The sequence below is a fragment of the Pelmatolapia mariae genome, linkage group LG16_19, assembly GCF_036321145.2.
Source record: "Pelmatolapia mariae isolate MD_Pm_ZW linkage group LG16_19, Pm_UMD_F_2, whole genome shotgun sequence".
NCBI lineage: Eukaryota > Metazoa > Chordata > Actinopteri > Cichliformes > Cichlidae > Pelmatolapia > Pelmatolapia mariae.
Genome location: NC_086241.1, coordinates 31060140 through 31075086, shown reverse-complemented (window position 1 = coordinate 31075086; position 14947 = coordinate 31060140). Strand labels below are relative to the sequence as shown.

The window sequence follows — 14947 nt, the reverse complement described above, 5'->3', positions numbered from 1 at the left end:
TCCCAGAGCACAGTGCAGTAAAAGCATACCTGGATAGAGAAACACACAGTGGAACACTATCACTAAGCAGAGCCCAGACCTCAACATTATTGAAGCATTGCGGAAAGAATAGACAGAGCTTACTCATTCAACCAGCATGGAGATTCCTGAGGACTGCGTTCTAAGATGGTTCAGGCTGGGTTGAGGAATGAATACCAGATATATACTTTTCGCTCGTTAGAAATGTATTAACTCTGTTTTTGCCTTACATACTATACTATTTGCATTTATGTTTGCATGTTTAAATAAAACACAGCGTAAAACCTTTGCACAGCACTGTGCATCCCCAGCAAACTTTAAAAAACCCCAAAACATATTTCCAGACGTAAGACAAAGTTGGAAATTAAATATCTGCCTGCCTTGTTTATAGTTACACTTCTTGCATGAATATACGTCCTCCTGCCTTCTATGTAAATAAAATGGTTAATATGCAATCCTGCCATCCCCTCCTTATTCTAATATACTACTCCATGACTTTAAATGCATTCATGAGCTGTTTAGGAGGCAGCTGTTCTTGATTTGACCTGCTATCTCCTTCTGTGCTTCACCTTTGAGCTTCTCTACATTGGTGCTGGCTGGTAGCTAAATAACTGTCAGCTTTCACTGTTGTCTTGAACTGCTTCACAGTCCGTCAGATTTTTCGGCACCAGCTGCTTAATTGAAGGTCAGTGCCTTCGGAATGTCAGGGCACTTTAGTCTCAATTAGGTTGTTTCCTCAGTTCTGTAAATACAAGTGTGCCAGGAACAATAAAGAGGAAGTCGGACAGATTCGGAAATAGAAAAAACTCAGAAAGCAGTACTTTCATGAAGGCAATTGATAGTGTTTGAGCATAGACAGCCAAGTTTTTTGATTAGCTGTCTATGAAGTCATAAATGTTGAAATACCAAAAAAGTAAAGCACAGTGAAGCTGAATGGAATTATCACTAGTATTCAGGATTTAGTCATCAAACTGTTTGTGGTGCCAGTGGTTTTATTTCGTTTCACTGCCACTTTGAATATTGTAGAATACTCTCTAGATCATAGTGTCCTGCTTTCTCACCTGGCACACGATTGAACTAAGTTGGTTTAAATCATAATCAGAGAGCAGAAGCTTCTCCGGGAGCCTTGTTATGTTTTTAGCCTCACTGCTTACCTGCCCTGTGGTATCCCACAAAGGTCGTCTTCTTTTTTCGTTATACCCGTTCACACTAGGATCTAGTTTTAGATGACGCAGCTTCCTCTTTCTTTGCAATGAGGATGGCACCTGGTTCTACCATTGAAGTCCATTAACTCAAAGTCAAAGTGAACTTAAGATGACCTAAAACCCTGGATATCCTTAAACCTGCACAGGAGCAAAACTGAGCTTCTGTTATTTAATAATTGGTGACGACCTGTGCCACTGATTTATACTTTTACATTTACTCTCTGGATTTAATTTAGACTGTGTGTTGAAATATGTAGTTCAGTTTGTAAGGCCAGTTTCTGTTACAGCCAGGTGGCCTGTGTGCCGTGTGGGTACAACCACAGACAAAACATGGAAACAAACTTAAATTTAACCAAGGGTGAGACGTTTATTATTTAGGCTTAATACAAAATAAGGGAAAAAACAGAATGCAAAAGTAACCTAAACTGTAAAAACTACACACACAATAAATACACATGAGGGTGACGAAGGCAGTGGAAACACACGGGGAGCACAGCTGGAATGAATAGACTAATGACACAAGAAAAGGCAAGACTGACCACACTGAACACAGGATGAGAGACTGTCAAAATAAAACAGGAAACATGCAGACTAAGACACACAGACTTGACAATGGGAACATGGAGACGAAACACAAAGACATGACTAGGACCTGGGGAACAAGGGAGCGAGGGACACGGAACGAGAGTGAGATGACGGGCTGGGCAGAACACATGAACAGACAGAGACATGAAATGAAACATGAGAACAGAAAAAGGAGACGATACACAGACATAACTTAAGGAACATACGAAGAGGACACTACAGACTCGCACAGGAAACAGGGAATGACACATTGACAAGAAAACACGGATCATAAGTCTAGCTTAACTTGGAACATAACTAGGGCTGCCACAAACGATTATTTTGATAGTCGACTAGTCACCGATTATTTTTGCGATTAGTCGACTAATCAGATCATGCATCCATTGGACGTAAAACGTACAGCTTATTGCACCAGCAGCATCTGCTCTTATATAACTATTAGCTTACAGCTTTAAGTGTTTAAGGTATGTGCTAACTAAAAATAAAGACAAGGTGATACTTTATTAAATTTTAATGAAATTTACAGATTGTTTTGGTTAAGTTTAATAAACTCCTTGCTATCTAAAATATAACAGGACACCGGAGTATATTCTCGAGCATCTCACACTTCTGATAATCAGTTGTCTGCTTGACGTTTATTCAGCTGTGTAAAAACTATAACTTTAATCTCAGCCAAACCGATTTACTCAGGAACAAATAAAATACTGAAAAAAGCCAAACAATAACATTTTTAAGTTATCTAAATGACTTATATATCATGTTTAACCCGAGCAGCGAAAGACGGCGGTGGGTTTGAAAACGATTTGCCAGGAGTCCGGTGTTCTCACGGGCTCTAGTGAGCCTTTCCCCCGGCTCGCTATCGAGCTGGTGGGTAACAGACGTCTCCGAAAACGTCGGAGCACTTTTGAAAATATGTGGTGTGTTGATAAACTGAGCAGATATTTGAGGTTTACACAGCTACATTCTTGCCTGAAAATATGTTAAACGTTTATTTTGTGACCCAAAAAGAATAATAAGAGTAATATTAAAACTAACTAGCTGCCGCCAGTGTTGGAAACTGAGCAGGGCCGGCCGCGCTATGAATTCTGGGACACAGCTTCTTCTTCTTCGGGGTTTAACGGCAGCTGGCATCCTTGTACATGCAGTGCTGCCATCTTCTGTTTCAGTCCGTTATTACACTCTTAAATCCTGCTACTTATTCCTGCGTCTTTAGGATCTTGCAAAGCTTCAAACGATGCGTCGACTATTAAATTGGTCGTCGACGATTTTGATAGTCGACGTAATCGTGACTAGTCGACTAATCGTGGCAGCCCTAAACATAACCAGGACTAAACTCCATACTAACTGTAAACACTAGAACTTGAACTTTTCCCAAAAATACCAAAAAGGGATCAAAAGTACAAAAGACACTCAGATTCCTCGGTCAGTGACCCAATACACTGACAGTTTCTTCGTGCTCAGGTTTCTAAGATGAAATCATTCCTTTCTTTTAAAGACCTGCGGGCGGTTGAGCTGTTTGAACTGTGGGAAGAAAACAGCACAAAAAAGTTTTTGGTTTTTTTAATGTCTGTGATGTAGAGTAACAGAAACGAGCGGTGTCTCATCTTAAAGCCATGATTCCTTCTTTGACAAAATAATTTTCTGTACAGCCATTGATGAGCGTAAATGGGCCGCTTCTTCTCTGTGCTGTTTTTCTCTACTTGAGCACTCTAAGCACATCATACAACATGTGTCATTCACACACACATTCATACAAGCACTTTTTTTCACTTTCTACCCAACGTTCACACACTGATGAACGCACTGAGAACAGCTCAGGTAACATGCTCAAGGACACCTTGTCATGCAACCTTGTATCAGTGTTTGAAGATGCAAGTCCAGTTTACCCAGTTTGCTAAACTTTAGAGGGGGCTTTTTGATTGCAGCATTAAGTGCAGTGTCGTGTGACCCAGGCCCCTCTGCATGCTCATTGCAAAGAACACCTAATTATGTGGCGCAAGATGCTGTCTGACAGAAAGTGGGACATCTTGTCACCCTAATAGCTTCTGAATAGACCCACCTATCTGCTGCTGGTCCTCATATCCGGCAGCTGATGTTGGGGGGCATAAATCACAGCAGATAATTGGACACCATCTTGATCAAAGATCCATCAAAGGATGAGCTACCTGGAGTTTGCCCATGTGTTTCTATCCTAACATGACTCCACGATGCAGTGGGAGAGTGGAGGGTTTGGAATGGTGAAGGGCCTCTGTGTGATTCCCTGAGCGTGCAGCACTACTACAAGATGCTCTGCAGCGAGGGTTTCTGTGGGGGAGGTTTAGCACAAAGCTGTAGCCTTCCCCTTTATCACAGTCAACTTATTTTTAAACTGAAGATGTCTTGTTAAGCTCTGAAGGCAGCAAGGGTTTCTGCAAGTTTTGCTTTTAATGCCACTGGCAGCAAATAAATCACTCATATCCAGCACTGTGTTTCAGACCTGCTGATTTAGAAACTGGGGGTATGGTTAGCCATTCTCCTATTCTTCATACACAGCATCTGCTACCACAGTTATGGCATTCACATAGTTAAAATAGATCCTTTACATCAAGATAGGTTAAGGAGGGGGAGGATTTATTTGAGAGATCGCCCATTATTAGGTGTCATTACTCAGCACATCTTTGCCATCTCTCTTCTAACTTTTACTTTTACTTACTAAGTGACAAAAACCTGGCCTAAACGATCACTAAAAAGCGTGTGCTAGCTCTCTGTCTGTGTATGTCTGCACTCTTACAGTATACTACATGGTTAGCACGCTCCCTAGTCATTCATATCCAGTTGCAGCCTCTCCCCTGCACTGCTCAGGAATCCATCAAACACTGCGCTCCCTCCAGATACCAGCCGGCTGTTCTCATTGTTGATTTGTTTTTATTCTCCCCCCATCCCACTCCCTCGCTCTGTTGCCTGTAGAAATCAGAGCAGTTTCACTTGAACGGGCGTCTGTAACACAGCACCGCAGTAATCAAGCCGCCTCGCACGTACACGCACGCAAACACCCTGCACACAGCTCAGACCAAGGGAAGTGGGTCAAATGGTTCGTGTCTTGGCAATGGATTGGTCAGCAGAGGCCTGGTACAAAGACACACACACTAGCGCACTTACACACTAGTGCACTCACACACACACACAAGCTTATTTCTCTTCAGCCTGTCCGGAGGTCTGTCTGATGAATAGGTCAGCCCTCTGAGGGGAGAGAGAGAAAAGCAAGCTAGAGAATGAGCAAAATTCATCATGTGCCATCGCCTACTCACTTCCCTCCACCTCCTTTCATTTTTCCACCTCCCTGATTCCTTCTCTCTCCGCCGTCTTTGCTGAGCTTAGATTTGTGCCGGTTTCCTTTCAATAAATAGGTGTTTAATAAAAGATCATTTATATTCAATTCAGTTTTATTTATATAGTGCTAAATCACAACAGTAGTCACCTCAAGGTGTTTTATATTGTAAGGTAAAGACTACAAAAACAGACAAAACCCCCACAATCAGACGATCCCCTATGCGCAAACACTTGACAGTAGTGGAGAGGAAAACCTCCCTTTTCACAGGAAGAAACTTCCAGTAGACTCAGGCTCAGGGAGGGGCGGCCATCTACTGCGACTGGTTGGGTGGAATGGGAGGAAGACAGGACAAAGACATGCTGTGGAAGAGAGCCAGAGATTAATAATAGCTAATGATTAGAGTGAAAAGATGAGCGAAGAAGCAACTGACAATGCATCATGGGAAGCCCCTGTCAGCCACCAGCATAGGTGTATTGGAGCGTAACAGAGAGAAATCAGTCACTCGATCCAGGCCTAGATATGTGCTTTGTCAAACAGGAGAGTGTTAAGCCTAACCTCAAACAGATAGTAAACAGGAATCATTATACCCACCTGCTGGTGCGAGCCATGCTTTTGGTGGTTGTGACCGGGTGTGGTTTGTGGTGTAGCTGCACCTCATGGACCAGGTGCTGCATCCACACAGTCATCAGCGAGAGACCGGTGATCAGCATCGCGGAGCACGACGTCCGAGCGGCATTGAGGAGAGTGAATACAAGGAAAGTGGCGGGGCCAGACGGCATCACCAGCCGTCTGCTGCGCTGCTGTGCTGACCAGCTAGCAGGTGTGTTCACTTACATCTTCAACGAGTCCCTGGCGAACTCCAAAGTCTGTGGTCCCCACATGCTTCAAAAGATCCACCGTCATCCCTGTGCCCAAGAACAGCAAACCCTCATCCCTGAACGATTACCGGCCAGTTGCACTGACCTCGGTAGTAATGAAGGTGTTCAAGAGGCTGCTGAAGAACATCATCTCCTCCTCCATCCCAGACACCACAGATCCGCTCCAGTTGACCCAACAGATCCACAGAGGACGCCATCGCCCACGTCCTGCACACCACCCTCAGCCACGTGGACAAGAAACAGGGTAACTATGTGAGAATGCTGTTTGTTGATTACAGTTCAGCATTTAATACAATAGTGCCCTGCAGACTGTTCACAAAGCTGAGGGATCTGGGACTCAACAGCCATCTGTGTGCGTGGGTGTTGGACTTCCTCACTGGCAGAACTCAGGTGGTGAGGGTGGGTAGATGCGTCTCTAACAGCATCACCATCAACACAGGAGCACCACAGGGGTGTGTCCTCTCGCCACTGCTCTACTCCCTCTACACTACAGACTGTGTGGCCTCCCACGGCTCCAACACCATTGTGAAGTTTGCTGACGACACAGTGGTGTTGGGCGCCATCTCCAACAACGATGAGGCGGCCTACATGGATGAAGTGAAGAATCTGGCATCATGGTGCCAGGACAACCATCTCCAGCTGAACGTCAGCAAGACCACGGAGCTGGTGGTGGACTTCAGAAGGAGTCAGCACAGAGACTACAAGCCCATTATCATCAATGGAGCTCCAGTGGAGAGGGTGCAGTCCTTCAAGTATCTCGGTGTCCACATCTCCTCAGACCTGACATGGTCTGCCCACATTCAGGTCCAGACCAAAAAGGCTAGGCAGCACCTGTATCACCTACGACAACTGAGGAAGTTCAGGGTCTCTCCAGAGATCCTCAGGATTTTCTATACAGGCGCTGTGGAGAGCATCCTCACACAGAACATCGCATCCTGGTTTGGGAACAGCTGTGTTAAGGACCAAAAAGCTCTTCAGAGAGTGATCCGTACAGCAGAACACTGTTGCAGGATTGCTCTCCGGGCATCATCCGGGCAAGGACAGAGAGACTCAAGAGGAGCTTCTATCCCCAAGCCATCCGGGCCCTAAACCAACCCCCACCCCACCCACCCCACCCCCTCAGCTGGTTGTGCACCTATGTTTTTGTAACCTCGTGCAGGCAGCAAGGCCAGCACGGACAGGTTGAAAACCTCAGTGCACATATGATCGTATCAGTGAGATCAGTGCAGGAGCTCAGAGGTTCCCCTGGATTACATTGGGGGGTGGGGGGGAGACTTTCAGGAGAAAATTTACTGCTATACCAGCGCTGATGCAGAGGTTTCTGAGTGGCAACAGCTATGTTCATCTACTGCAGCAAGTGACACCCGCTTCTATAGATAGAGATGCTCCTGTGGTGAACAATGAAACCAATGTGACCACCATAAACAGAAAATTTTCTTTCTGTTTGTTGTTGGGCCATCACTTAGACAACCTATAAACATGTTTGGATGAGTAATTCACCGGAAATTTGATTTTTTTTTTTAATTCTATTTTTAAATTTAGATGGCTGTTGTGGAACAATCTTCAGCCAGCTTCATATGGGGTTAATGTAAACATTTAAACACTTTTAAAGAGTTTAAACAAGAACAAAGTAGATTTGATTACTAAAACAATTTTAGTTAAGGAAACATTTCAATGAAACTTGCAGGTCAGAATATGGTGTGAAATGAAGTAGAGCTGATGCATTGTTTGGGAGGTTGTGGAGTAGCTTTAAGCTGGGTTTGCTGTTTATGGTATAAGAGTCAACCTAAGCATAGAATGCCCTCCACTGCTTTTTCATTTCCACACAGTACTTTATTTACAGCTGTCCACATGAACCATTTTAGCTCTTGTGGCCTGCTAAGTATATGCTCTCCTTTCTCTGCTTCCTCCAGCTTTCACCAGCCAGTGTGTAGAGAGTGAACCTCCATAACTGGCGAGCTGATTAGCCAGTGCACAACAGGTGTGCCACTCACCTCACCTGATGCTGCTCCCTGAACCAGACAGCTCCACCTCTCCTGTCTGCAACTCAGCAGAGCCCACAGCACCAGCACGACATTATACATGTTGTTTTTTCACAGTTAGGATTAGAAAAGTTTTGGATGGAGCTCGTGCTTTCTGTAGAGGAATTCTAGACTAACCTAAGATAATTGAATCTTTTAAGAATTTTTCACGCATGTACAGATGGGACAGTAAATGGTTTTTCACTTGCCAGCTCTCTGGTTTTTAAAAAGTTAGTGTAATGTCTGATTGCACTGATGTGAGAAATGCACAGGCAGTCCTCCAGTGAGTTCAGAGCTAGTGGGTGGTCATACTGCGTCTTGGCTCCTGCATGTTCTAGTCAGACAGTTTCCTCATCTAAACTAGGCTATTTTCAGAAGTGAATTCTCTCCTGCTGTGTGCTACATGAAAGGAGAACTTCGGACAATGCCCCCACCTGATTTTCCTACCACTTCACTGAGTTCATGTTTGGGGAAATAGTGTATCTATTTATCTGAGGCACTGGAAGAAGCTTGGGAGAGTAATTAAGATGGGTTCAGGAGTTTCATATGCCATTGATTTTAATTTCAGTATGTTTCCATAGGCCCACCCTGTTGCCTTTACAATTTTCTACAGCTCATCTGTAGTCTTATCTTTCCACTCTGTCTGTTTTTTGGTTTTGTTTTGTTTTTTGCATTTTAAGTCATTAAGTCTTTTACTCTCTCCTGCCTCCTCACGTTTACACTTTGGATCGTTTAGGATTGATAGCATTGCTCCACCTTGAACATCACCCACAAGCATATGCACGCACGCCAAACTTAACGAATTAGAAGTTTCTTCCTTTAACTTTTTTTTCTTTGAGCTGGATAAAACTGGTGTGACAACAGCTGTTCATTTGATTAGGCAACTTCTGCAATCTCCAGCAGGAGTTACAGTGCCGGGCATGAGCAGCCCAGTTCATCAGATGACATTAAAAGTGGCGGACCGCATTGCCCTTAAGGTAACACTTATCCCAGCTTTAGCGGCATTAGCATCACGCGTCGTGCCTGTCCTCCAAGGGTTGGCTTAATGTTGGTGCTCAGGCTCACGGCAGCACAAGTTGCTTGTGGCTTCAGCTCCGAGCTTAATTAAATGTCACTGGATACATGACGGAACAATGCGCTAACTTTTTGTCGTAGCTGGGGTGTGTGGGTGTGTGGTGATTGTGAGCTAGCTCATGACATCTTACCAGAAGCATCTACTCAGCCTCGCCTTTTTCACCATTTAGTCTTCCTGTCCATAAATCACCTCCAGCAGCCACAGCTGGGGAAATATCTCACTGGGGGGAATGTGGAATATTTAGCTCTCGTATACCACATACTCGAGTGTTTATATATAGGCTCAGCTTGGCTGTGCTTCAGTTAGAGATGGATCTTAACAGTTAATACAGTTAAGTGCTCTTGATTGAGACTGTGCTCATGCAGAAGGGTTATGTATATCATGTATATTTCTTTGGTTGGCTTCAACCTTCAGAAGCTCTCAGAGCAGCTGCCAAGCATGACTGAATAGATCAAAGGAGTGGGAAATTGAATGGAGGGACGAGAGAGAGATAGAAAGAGATGTTCAGATGTTCATACTCAAGGCGAATCCCCATTGTTTGTCAAATCCAATTTCATAACCTGCAATGGCAGAAACAAGCGGTGAACAAAACACTGACGTGTCACGTCACCTTTTAAGCTGATACAGCGAACTTATTAGCAGATGATTACGCAGCCAGCGACACTGCCCACCTGATGAATGCAAATGTTCTCTCCCTTGCCTCTCACTGTGTCTGTGTGAGTGGCTTTGTGGGGCTTTTTCACTAACGGCAACTATACAGTGATGTTCATATTTATTTTCAATTTGCGATCAGAACCTGAGCAATTCATGTCCATTCAATTTTGGTAGCTTAGCTGATGAGAGTTTTTAGGATGGATACAGCGACACAGTGTTTTAAGGCTGTTATTCACTAATTGCCTCATTTAGATTCATGATTAGGCAGAAGGAAAAAGGGGTCATTAGCGAAAAAGCCTAAGGTTGTTCATATTTGCCTCACAGATTTGGAGCTGCTCCTGATTTGAATGGCACTGGGGTGGGGGGTGGGGTGGGGGGGGGGGGGTTCCAAAAAATATCTTCAGGCTAATGATGATGAAGGAAAATGAAGCAGGGAGAAGGAGTGTGTGAGATGCAGATGTCATGGATTATTAAAGTTTGGCTGCTGCTCTCTGCTGAAGCTTTTCAGTAGCCACTGTGTTGTTTAATTTTCATGCAAGTCCCCTTTTGTCCGCCGATATGCTGCAGATTCATGTCTACCTTCCATCCTTGCTCCATCCCATCTACATGACAGAACCATTTTCATTTGCATCAGACACAGTGACAGAATATTGATTGTCTGAGCTGTTTTTTCTCCTCCCTGTGCGCATCATTCTTGTCAAAGCTTCCATCAAATATCCAGGTTTTTTTTTTTTTTTAGCTGTTCTTTATCTCATGAGGAGGAGGGATTTGTATGGTTGTGTGTGTTTGTGGGGGTTTTCTTGTTTTTTGGTTGGCTTCTTTTTGTGTGTGCATTTTTTTTCTTCCTTTTTGTCTGTCATCTCTCCCCAGCGGTTCCTCTAAACAGCCAGCCCGCATTGTTCTTTTCAGCTTCAGTAACCCTCTCCATTAACCCTCCTATTCATTAGGAACCAATTAAAATGGTAGATGCTCATTGCCAAGCAGCAGTAAGAGGATCTAAAATAATGGGATAGATACAAACTGCACTGCACTTGAACCAAAGGAGAGCAGAGACTTACCAATTTCTGGAGTTCAGGCCAAATGCAGCAATGCATTTTCTATGCATTTTACACAAGTGCAGCTAAGCTACATAACTTCCTCTGGGATTCTGAAACCATGATGTAGACAAGCTCATGTCGAATGCTGAGGCAGAGAGACAGGAAAGGTTCAGTTACTGGATTAATGTAAGACAAACAGCCATACGTCTCACAGAGATGTGGTTCATAAAAGGCATCTCATCCCTGATAAGAAACGTAGAACAAAGGGGAAAACACATCCTATACATTTCTCTCAAAATGCTGCTAGTGGCATTGCTCTGCATGCCAGCAAGGTGCTGGAGTAACCAGATGAGATGGTGTTCACTTTTCATGGTGAAGCCAAAGCAGGCAGAGGAAAAGAATCAGCTGGTGACACCATAGCACCTTCACACATATGCTGCAGCTGTCACTTTTATCAGCATTCAATATAGAGCCATATGTGAGAATGCACATCTGCACTTCAGTGAGATCATATCATCAGTCTTTTAAGCCAAATGAGAACAGAGCAGCTAAATGTCCGAGCGAGCTAACGGTGACTGGCGTCTCCTGTGTGTTCTGTCCCGACAACAATCCTGTACCAAACAGAGTATTTCCATTTGAAGTTTCTAAGGAGTTTTTTGAACTGGAACATGGATTTAACTCCAACTTCTCTGAGCAAGTACTTGGTGACAGTGGAAAGGAAAACCTCTCTTTTGATTGGCAGAACCGATAGGGGAGGGGCAGCCACCTGCTGCTCACATCAGTTGTAACTACACTGATGTCATCTAAAACTTGGAAATGTTTAATGAGAACAGTCACCACTGTAGCATTATAGAAGTGACAGAAAATAATAAAATATATCCCGTTTTTAAGACTAGGTTCTTCTTAAATTAGCGTGGCCAGAGGGCAAAATCTCTTCTACTTAAATGGTACTTCTTAGGTAGTACAGCTACTCCTTTATTTTCCATGAGGTCGACACAAAAATGGATCTGCATGTTTGATTTGACACAGTTTTTACATCTAACACAGCTATCTCTTTTATCCAGGCTAGGTGTCGCCACTCAGACAACACCTTCAAACCATTTTTTATTTGATTTTAAAGTTTAAAAAAATGTATTCATTTTTTAAATTTGTAACCACCAAGAATGTTTCAGAGAATTCCCTCTATATCATATGTGACTCTCTGAGCTTCTTTGCTGATGTGTCATCAAAGGAGGGGTGGCAGTGACTGTGACAGTGGATGTGACATCAGCTAAAAATCGGTTTACAGTCAACTTTGTCACATGGTGCTGTTCGCCAGGCCCCACATGGCAGTTATAATGGAGCCCTCAGTCAAGCTCAGGCACCCACAACAAAATTGACTTCATCAAGAATGCAGGCTGTGCACATTCAGAAACGGGCTTGTCACGGGAGCTAACACCCATGCCTGAAGCACGTAATTGTGAGGATACCTGGTGTTAATTGGGAAATGTACATTGCACATCAATAGGATGTGCAAAGTCAATAATTGTTGGTCTTTTGTTTTGTCTAAATATGTAAAGTCTTTTAGTTGTGATGGTCTTAAGTGCTTAAAGAAAAGTTTCCTATCAGTCACATTGACAGAGAGATCCATGTGTCCATACGCAACAGTCTCTGTTTTTAAAGATGATCATTTGCTGCATGGTTTTGATCTTAGAATCAGCACACCAGCAGAGATCTGGAGTCGTAGGCAGGAAACGCAGGCTTCAGAAAGTTTCTGTGCAGCCTGTTGAGGGCAGAAGGTTAGGCTGTATATTACATGTGAAATATGTGATCAAAGAGTTTTTCATTTTTACTTTTTAATGAAAACCAACACCTTCTGAGTTGTCACTTTCAGGCCTGTGAAAGGGCAATATGAGACTTGATTTACAAAATCCTTTGATTTTACTTGAGGGTACGCAGCTGACTGGTTGGATGGAATTGCACGCGAGGTGGTGAAATAAAAAGAACACCCCTGTCCTAAATGCACAGTTGTCTTCAGCTGCAAAAAGTATTGGCCTAATGTTACACTCTGTATACAACACTGCACCACTTCTGCTCATCTCCAAACTCTCTCTCTCTGTCTGTTCTTTGTGTTTTCAGATCTGAAGAGGGAGGCCAGTATCTGCCACATGCTGAAGCACCCCCACATTGTGGAGCTGCTGGAGACCTACAGCTCAGATGGGATGCTCTACATGGTGTTTGAGTTGTAAGTCCCAGGCTGTGATTCAGCAAACACACACACACACACACACACACACACACACACACACACACACACACACACACACACACACACACACACACACACACACACACACACACACACAAAACATTCCTCACACCAACACATATGTAGGCTGAAGATAGGTAATGGGGGACGGGTGTCACAGTGGGGCACATCTGTAAGGGAATGCGTAGTGGGGATGGTACAGAGGAAAGAGGACACAGAGCAGAAGGATGACAGTGTGAGGAGGGCGTGGAGAGAAAGTGAACCCTGCAGTGGTTTTATGTAATCAAAGCTGATATGAAAAAGCTTGTTAGATGAGGGGTTTTTTGTGGGGGGGCAGTGTGCAGAGGATGAATGCAGTCTATATATATACAAGGGGAGGGGGGAGGAAAAAAAAGATGAGATTAAGATTTCACACTTGCCGCTACTTCCAGCTTTTCCAAGAGCTGCATCATCCCCCGGAGCTCCTCCCAGCCTGCTCCGTATCTTCATCTTTCCTCCTCTTCCAGAACTAATTCCTTTATCATTTAATTCTGTTATCGCTGAGCAGGCGAACGCTCGGGTTTCGTGCGTAGTTCTATCACATGGCTTGGTGCACCGGGAGAAAACTTTCAAGGATATGCAGACGAGCGCCATTTAAAGAGATTTTCATGGTTTTTGGAGCTCATTTGCACACACACACATACACACACTGACACGCTCATGAGACCACAGGCAGATATCGGAGCGCTATGGGCCTTGGAGAGGGGAATGGATATGGGAGTAAGTGCAGTGGTTAAATGTGGAGGGCCTCGTGCCGCTCTTTTTCTCAGGTCTCACTCCTCACTAATCACAAAGGCTAAAATGTGAACGTGGTGCGGTAATAGGAGTGCAGAAAAATATGGATGTGCTGTAGCCAAGTCCTACATCAGAGTCCTGTTTAATTGGCACAGAGGCTAAGTGACAATAAAGAGTAGGCTTCCAGTAACTGGGAACAGAACAATTATGAGAGACAGGATCAGCTGTGGCTAAATGGCCTGGCTGCAATTGTGTGTGAGTTGTGTGCATTTGAGGATTGTCATTCCATCATCTGTATATGTGTGTGTTTTTTAAAACAGCCACCTAAGGAGGACTGAGCCTGTGCGCAAAGGCCTAATTGCCTTAAAGTCTGCTCCCAGCAGCTTAATGATCGCGAGCGCAGCGCTTTCCTGTGCATTGAGACGCTGTGGCCAGAGCCTTGTTTCAGCTCGGTTGAGGAGCTGTCGTTTTTAGAGCCATGCTGTTATTGTGAATCCCTCCAGAGGGCTTTCATGAATGCATCACCATTACAGCAACAGCTTCTCCTCCTGAACACTTGGATCATAGTGGGGAGCTCCATGCAAATGCTATCATCACCGTGAAAAGAACATGATTGCTCATGATTTACAAAACTGAACCTCGCTTTAGCGTGTAGACTATAAAATTAAGTGATTTTATGTGACAGTCAGCAAAAATCCTTCATTTCACTCATTCCCATTCCCATCCAAATTCATTCAAGAGAGTGAATGTGCACCAGTATGCAGTTTTGCCTGTATTCTCTATGCACAAGCTGCAGAACAAGTCTAGTCTTGTGATGTCAGAGCACGTGATCTAACCTCTTGTTCAATGGGAAAATCTAAGATGCAATTTATTTATACCAGATTTTGGGAAATCGTTTCAATTATTTGAAATAATTTCCCCGTTCACAAATTTGGTTATAGCAGATAAAAAAAAAAAAAAGTATAACAAATAGCTTAAATAGGCTGAACAGTGTGCAGTGTGGCCAAACCAGGAACTAAATCTAATCTAAACTCTAAATAAATACAATGCAGTAAAATCAGAGTAAAAATATTAATATATTTCACAGTTAACTAAGCAGAAACAGAATAAAAATTCACTACACACACCCGTCTAACAGTCAT

At 43.7% G+C, this 14947-nt stretch overlaps 1 protein-coding gene across 16 annotated transcripts in view; it reads left to right on the top strand.

The window, feature by feature from the left end:
- caska (calcium/calmodulin-dependent serine protein kinase a) overlaps positions 1-14947 on the top strand; it is a 170229-nt gene that overhangs the window by 69094 nt on the left and 86188 nt on the right. For all 16 annotated transcript variants that reach the window (XM_063499153.1, XM_063499149.1, XM_063499154.1 and 13 more), the window contains exon 3: positions 12902-13007. In XM_063499153.1, coding sequence (XP_063355223.1) covers positions 12902-13007 — 106 coding nt within the window. The remainder of the gene's footprint in view (positions 1-12901; positions 13008-14947) is intronic.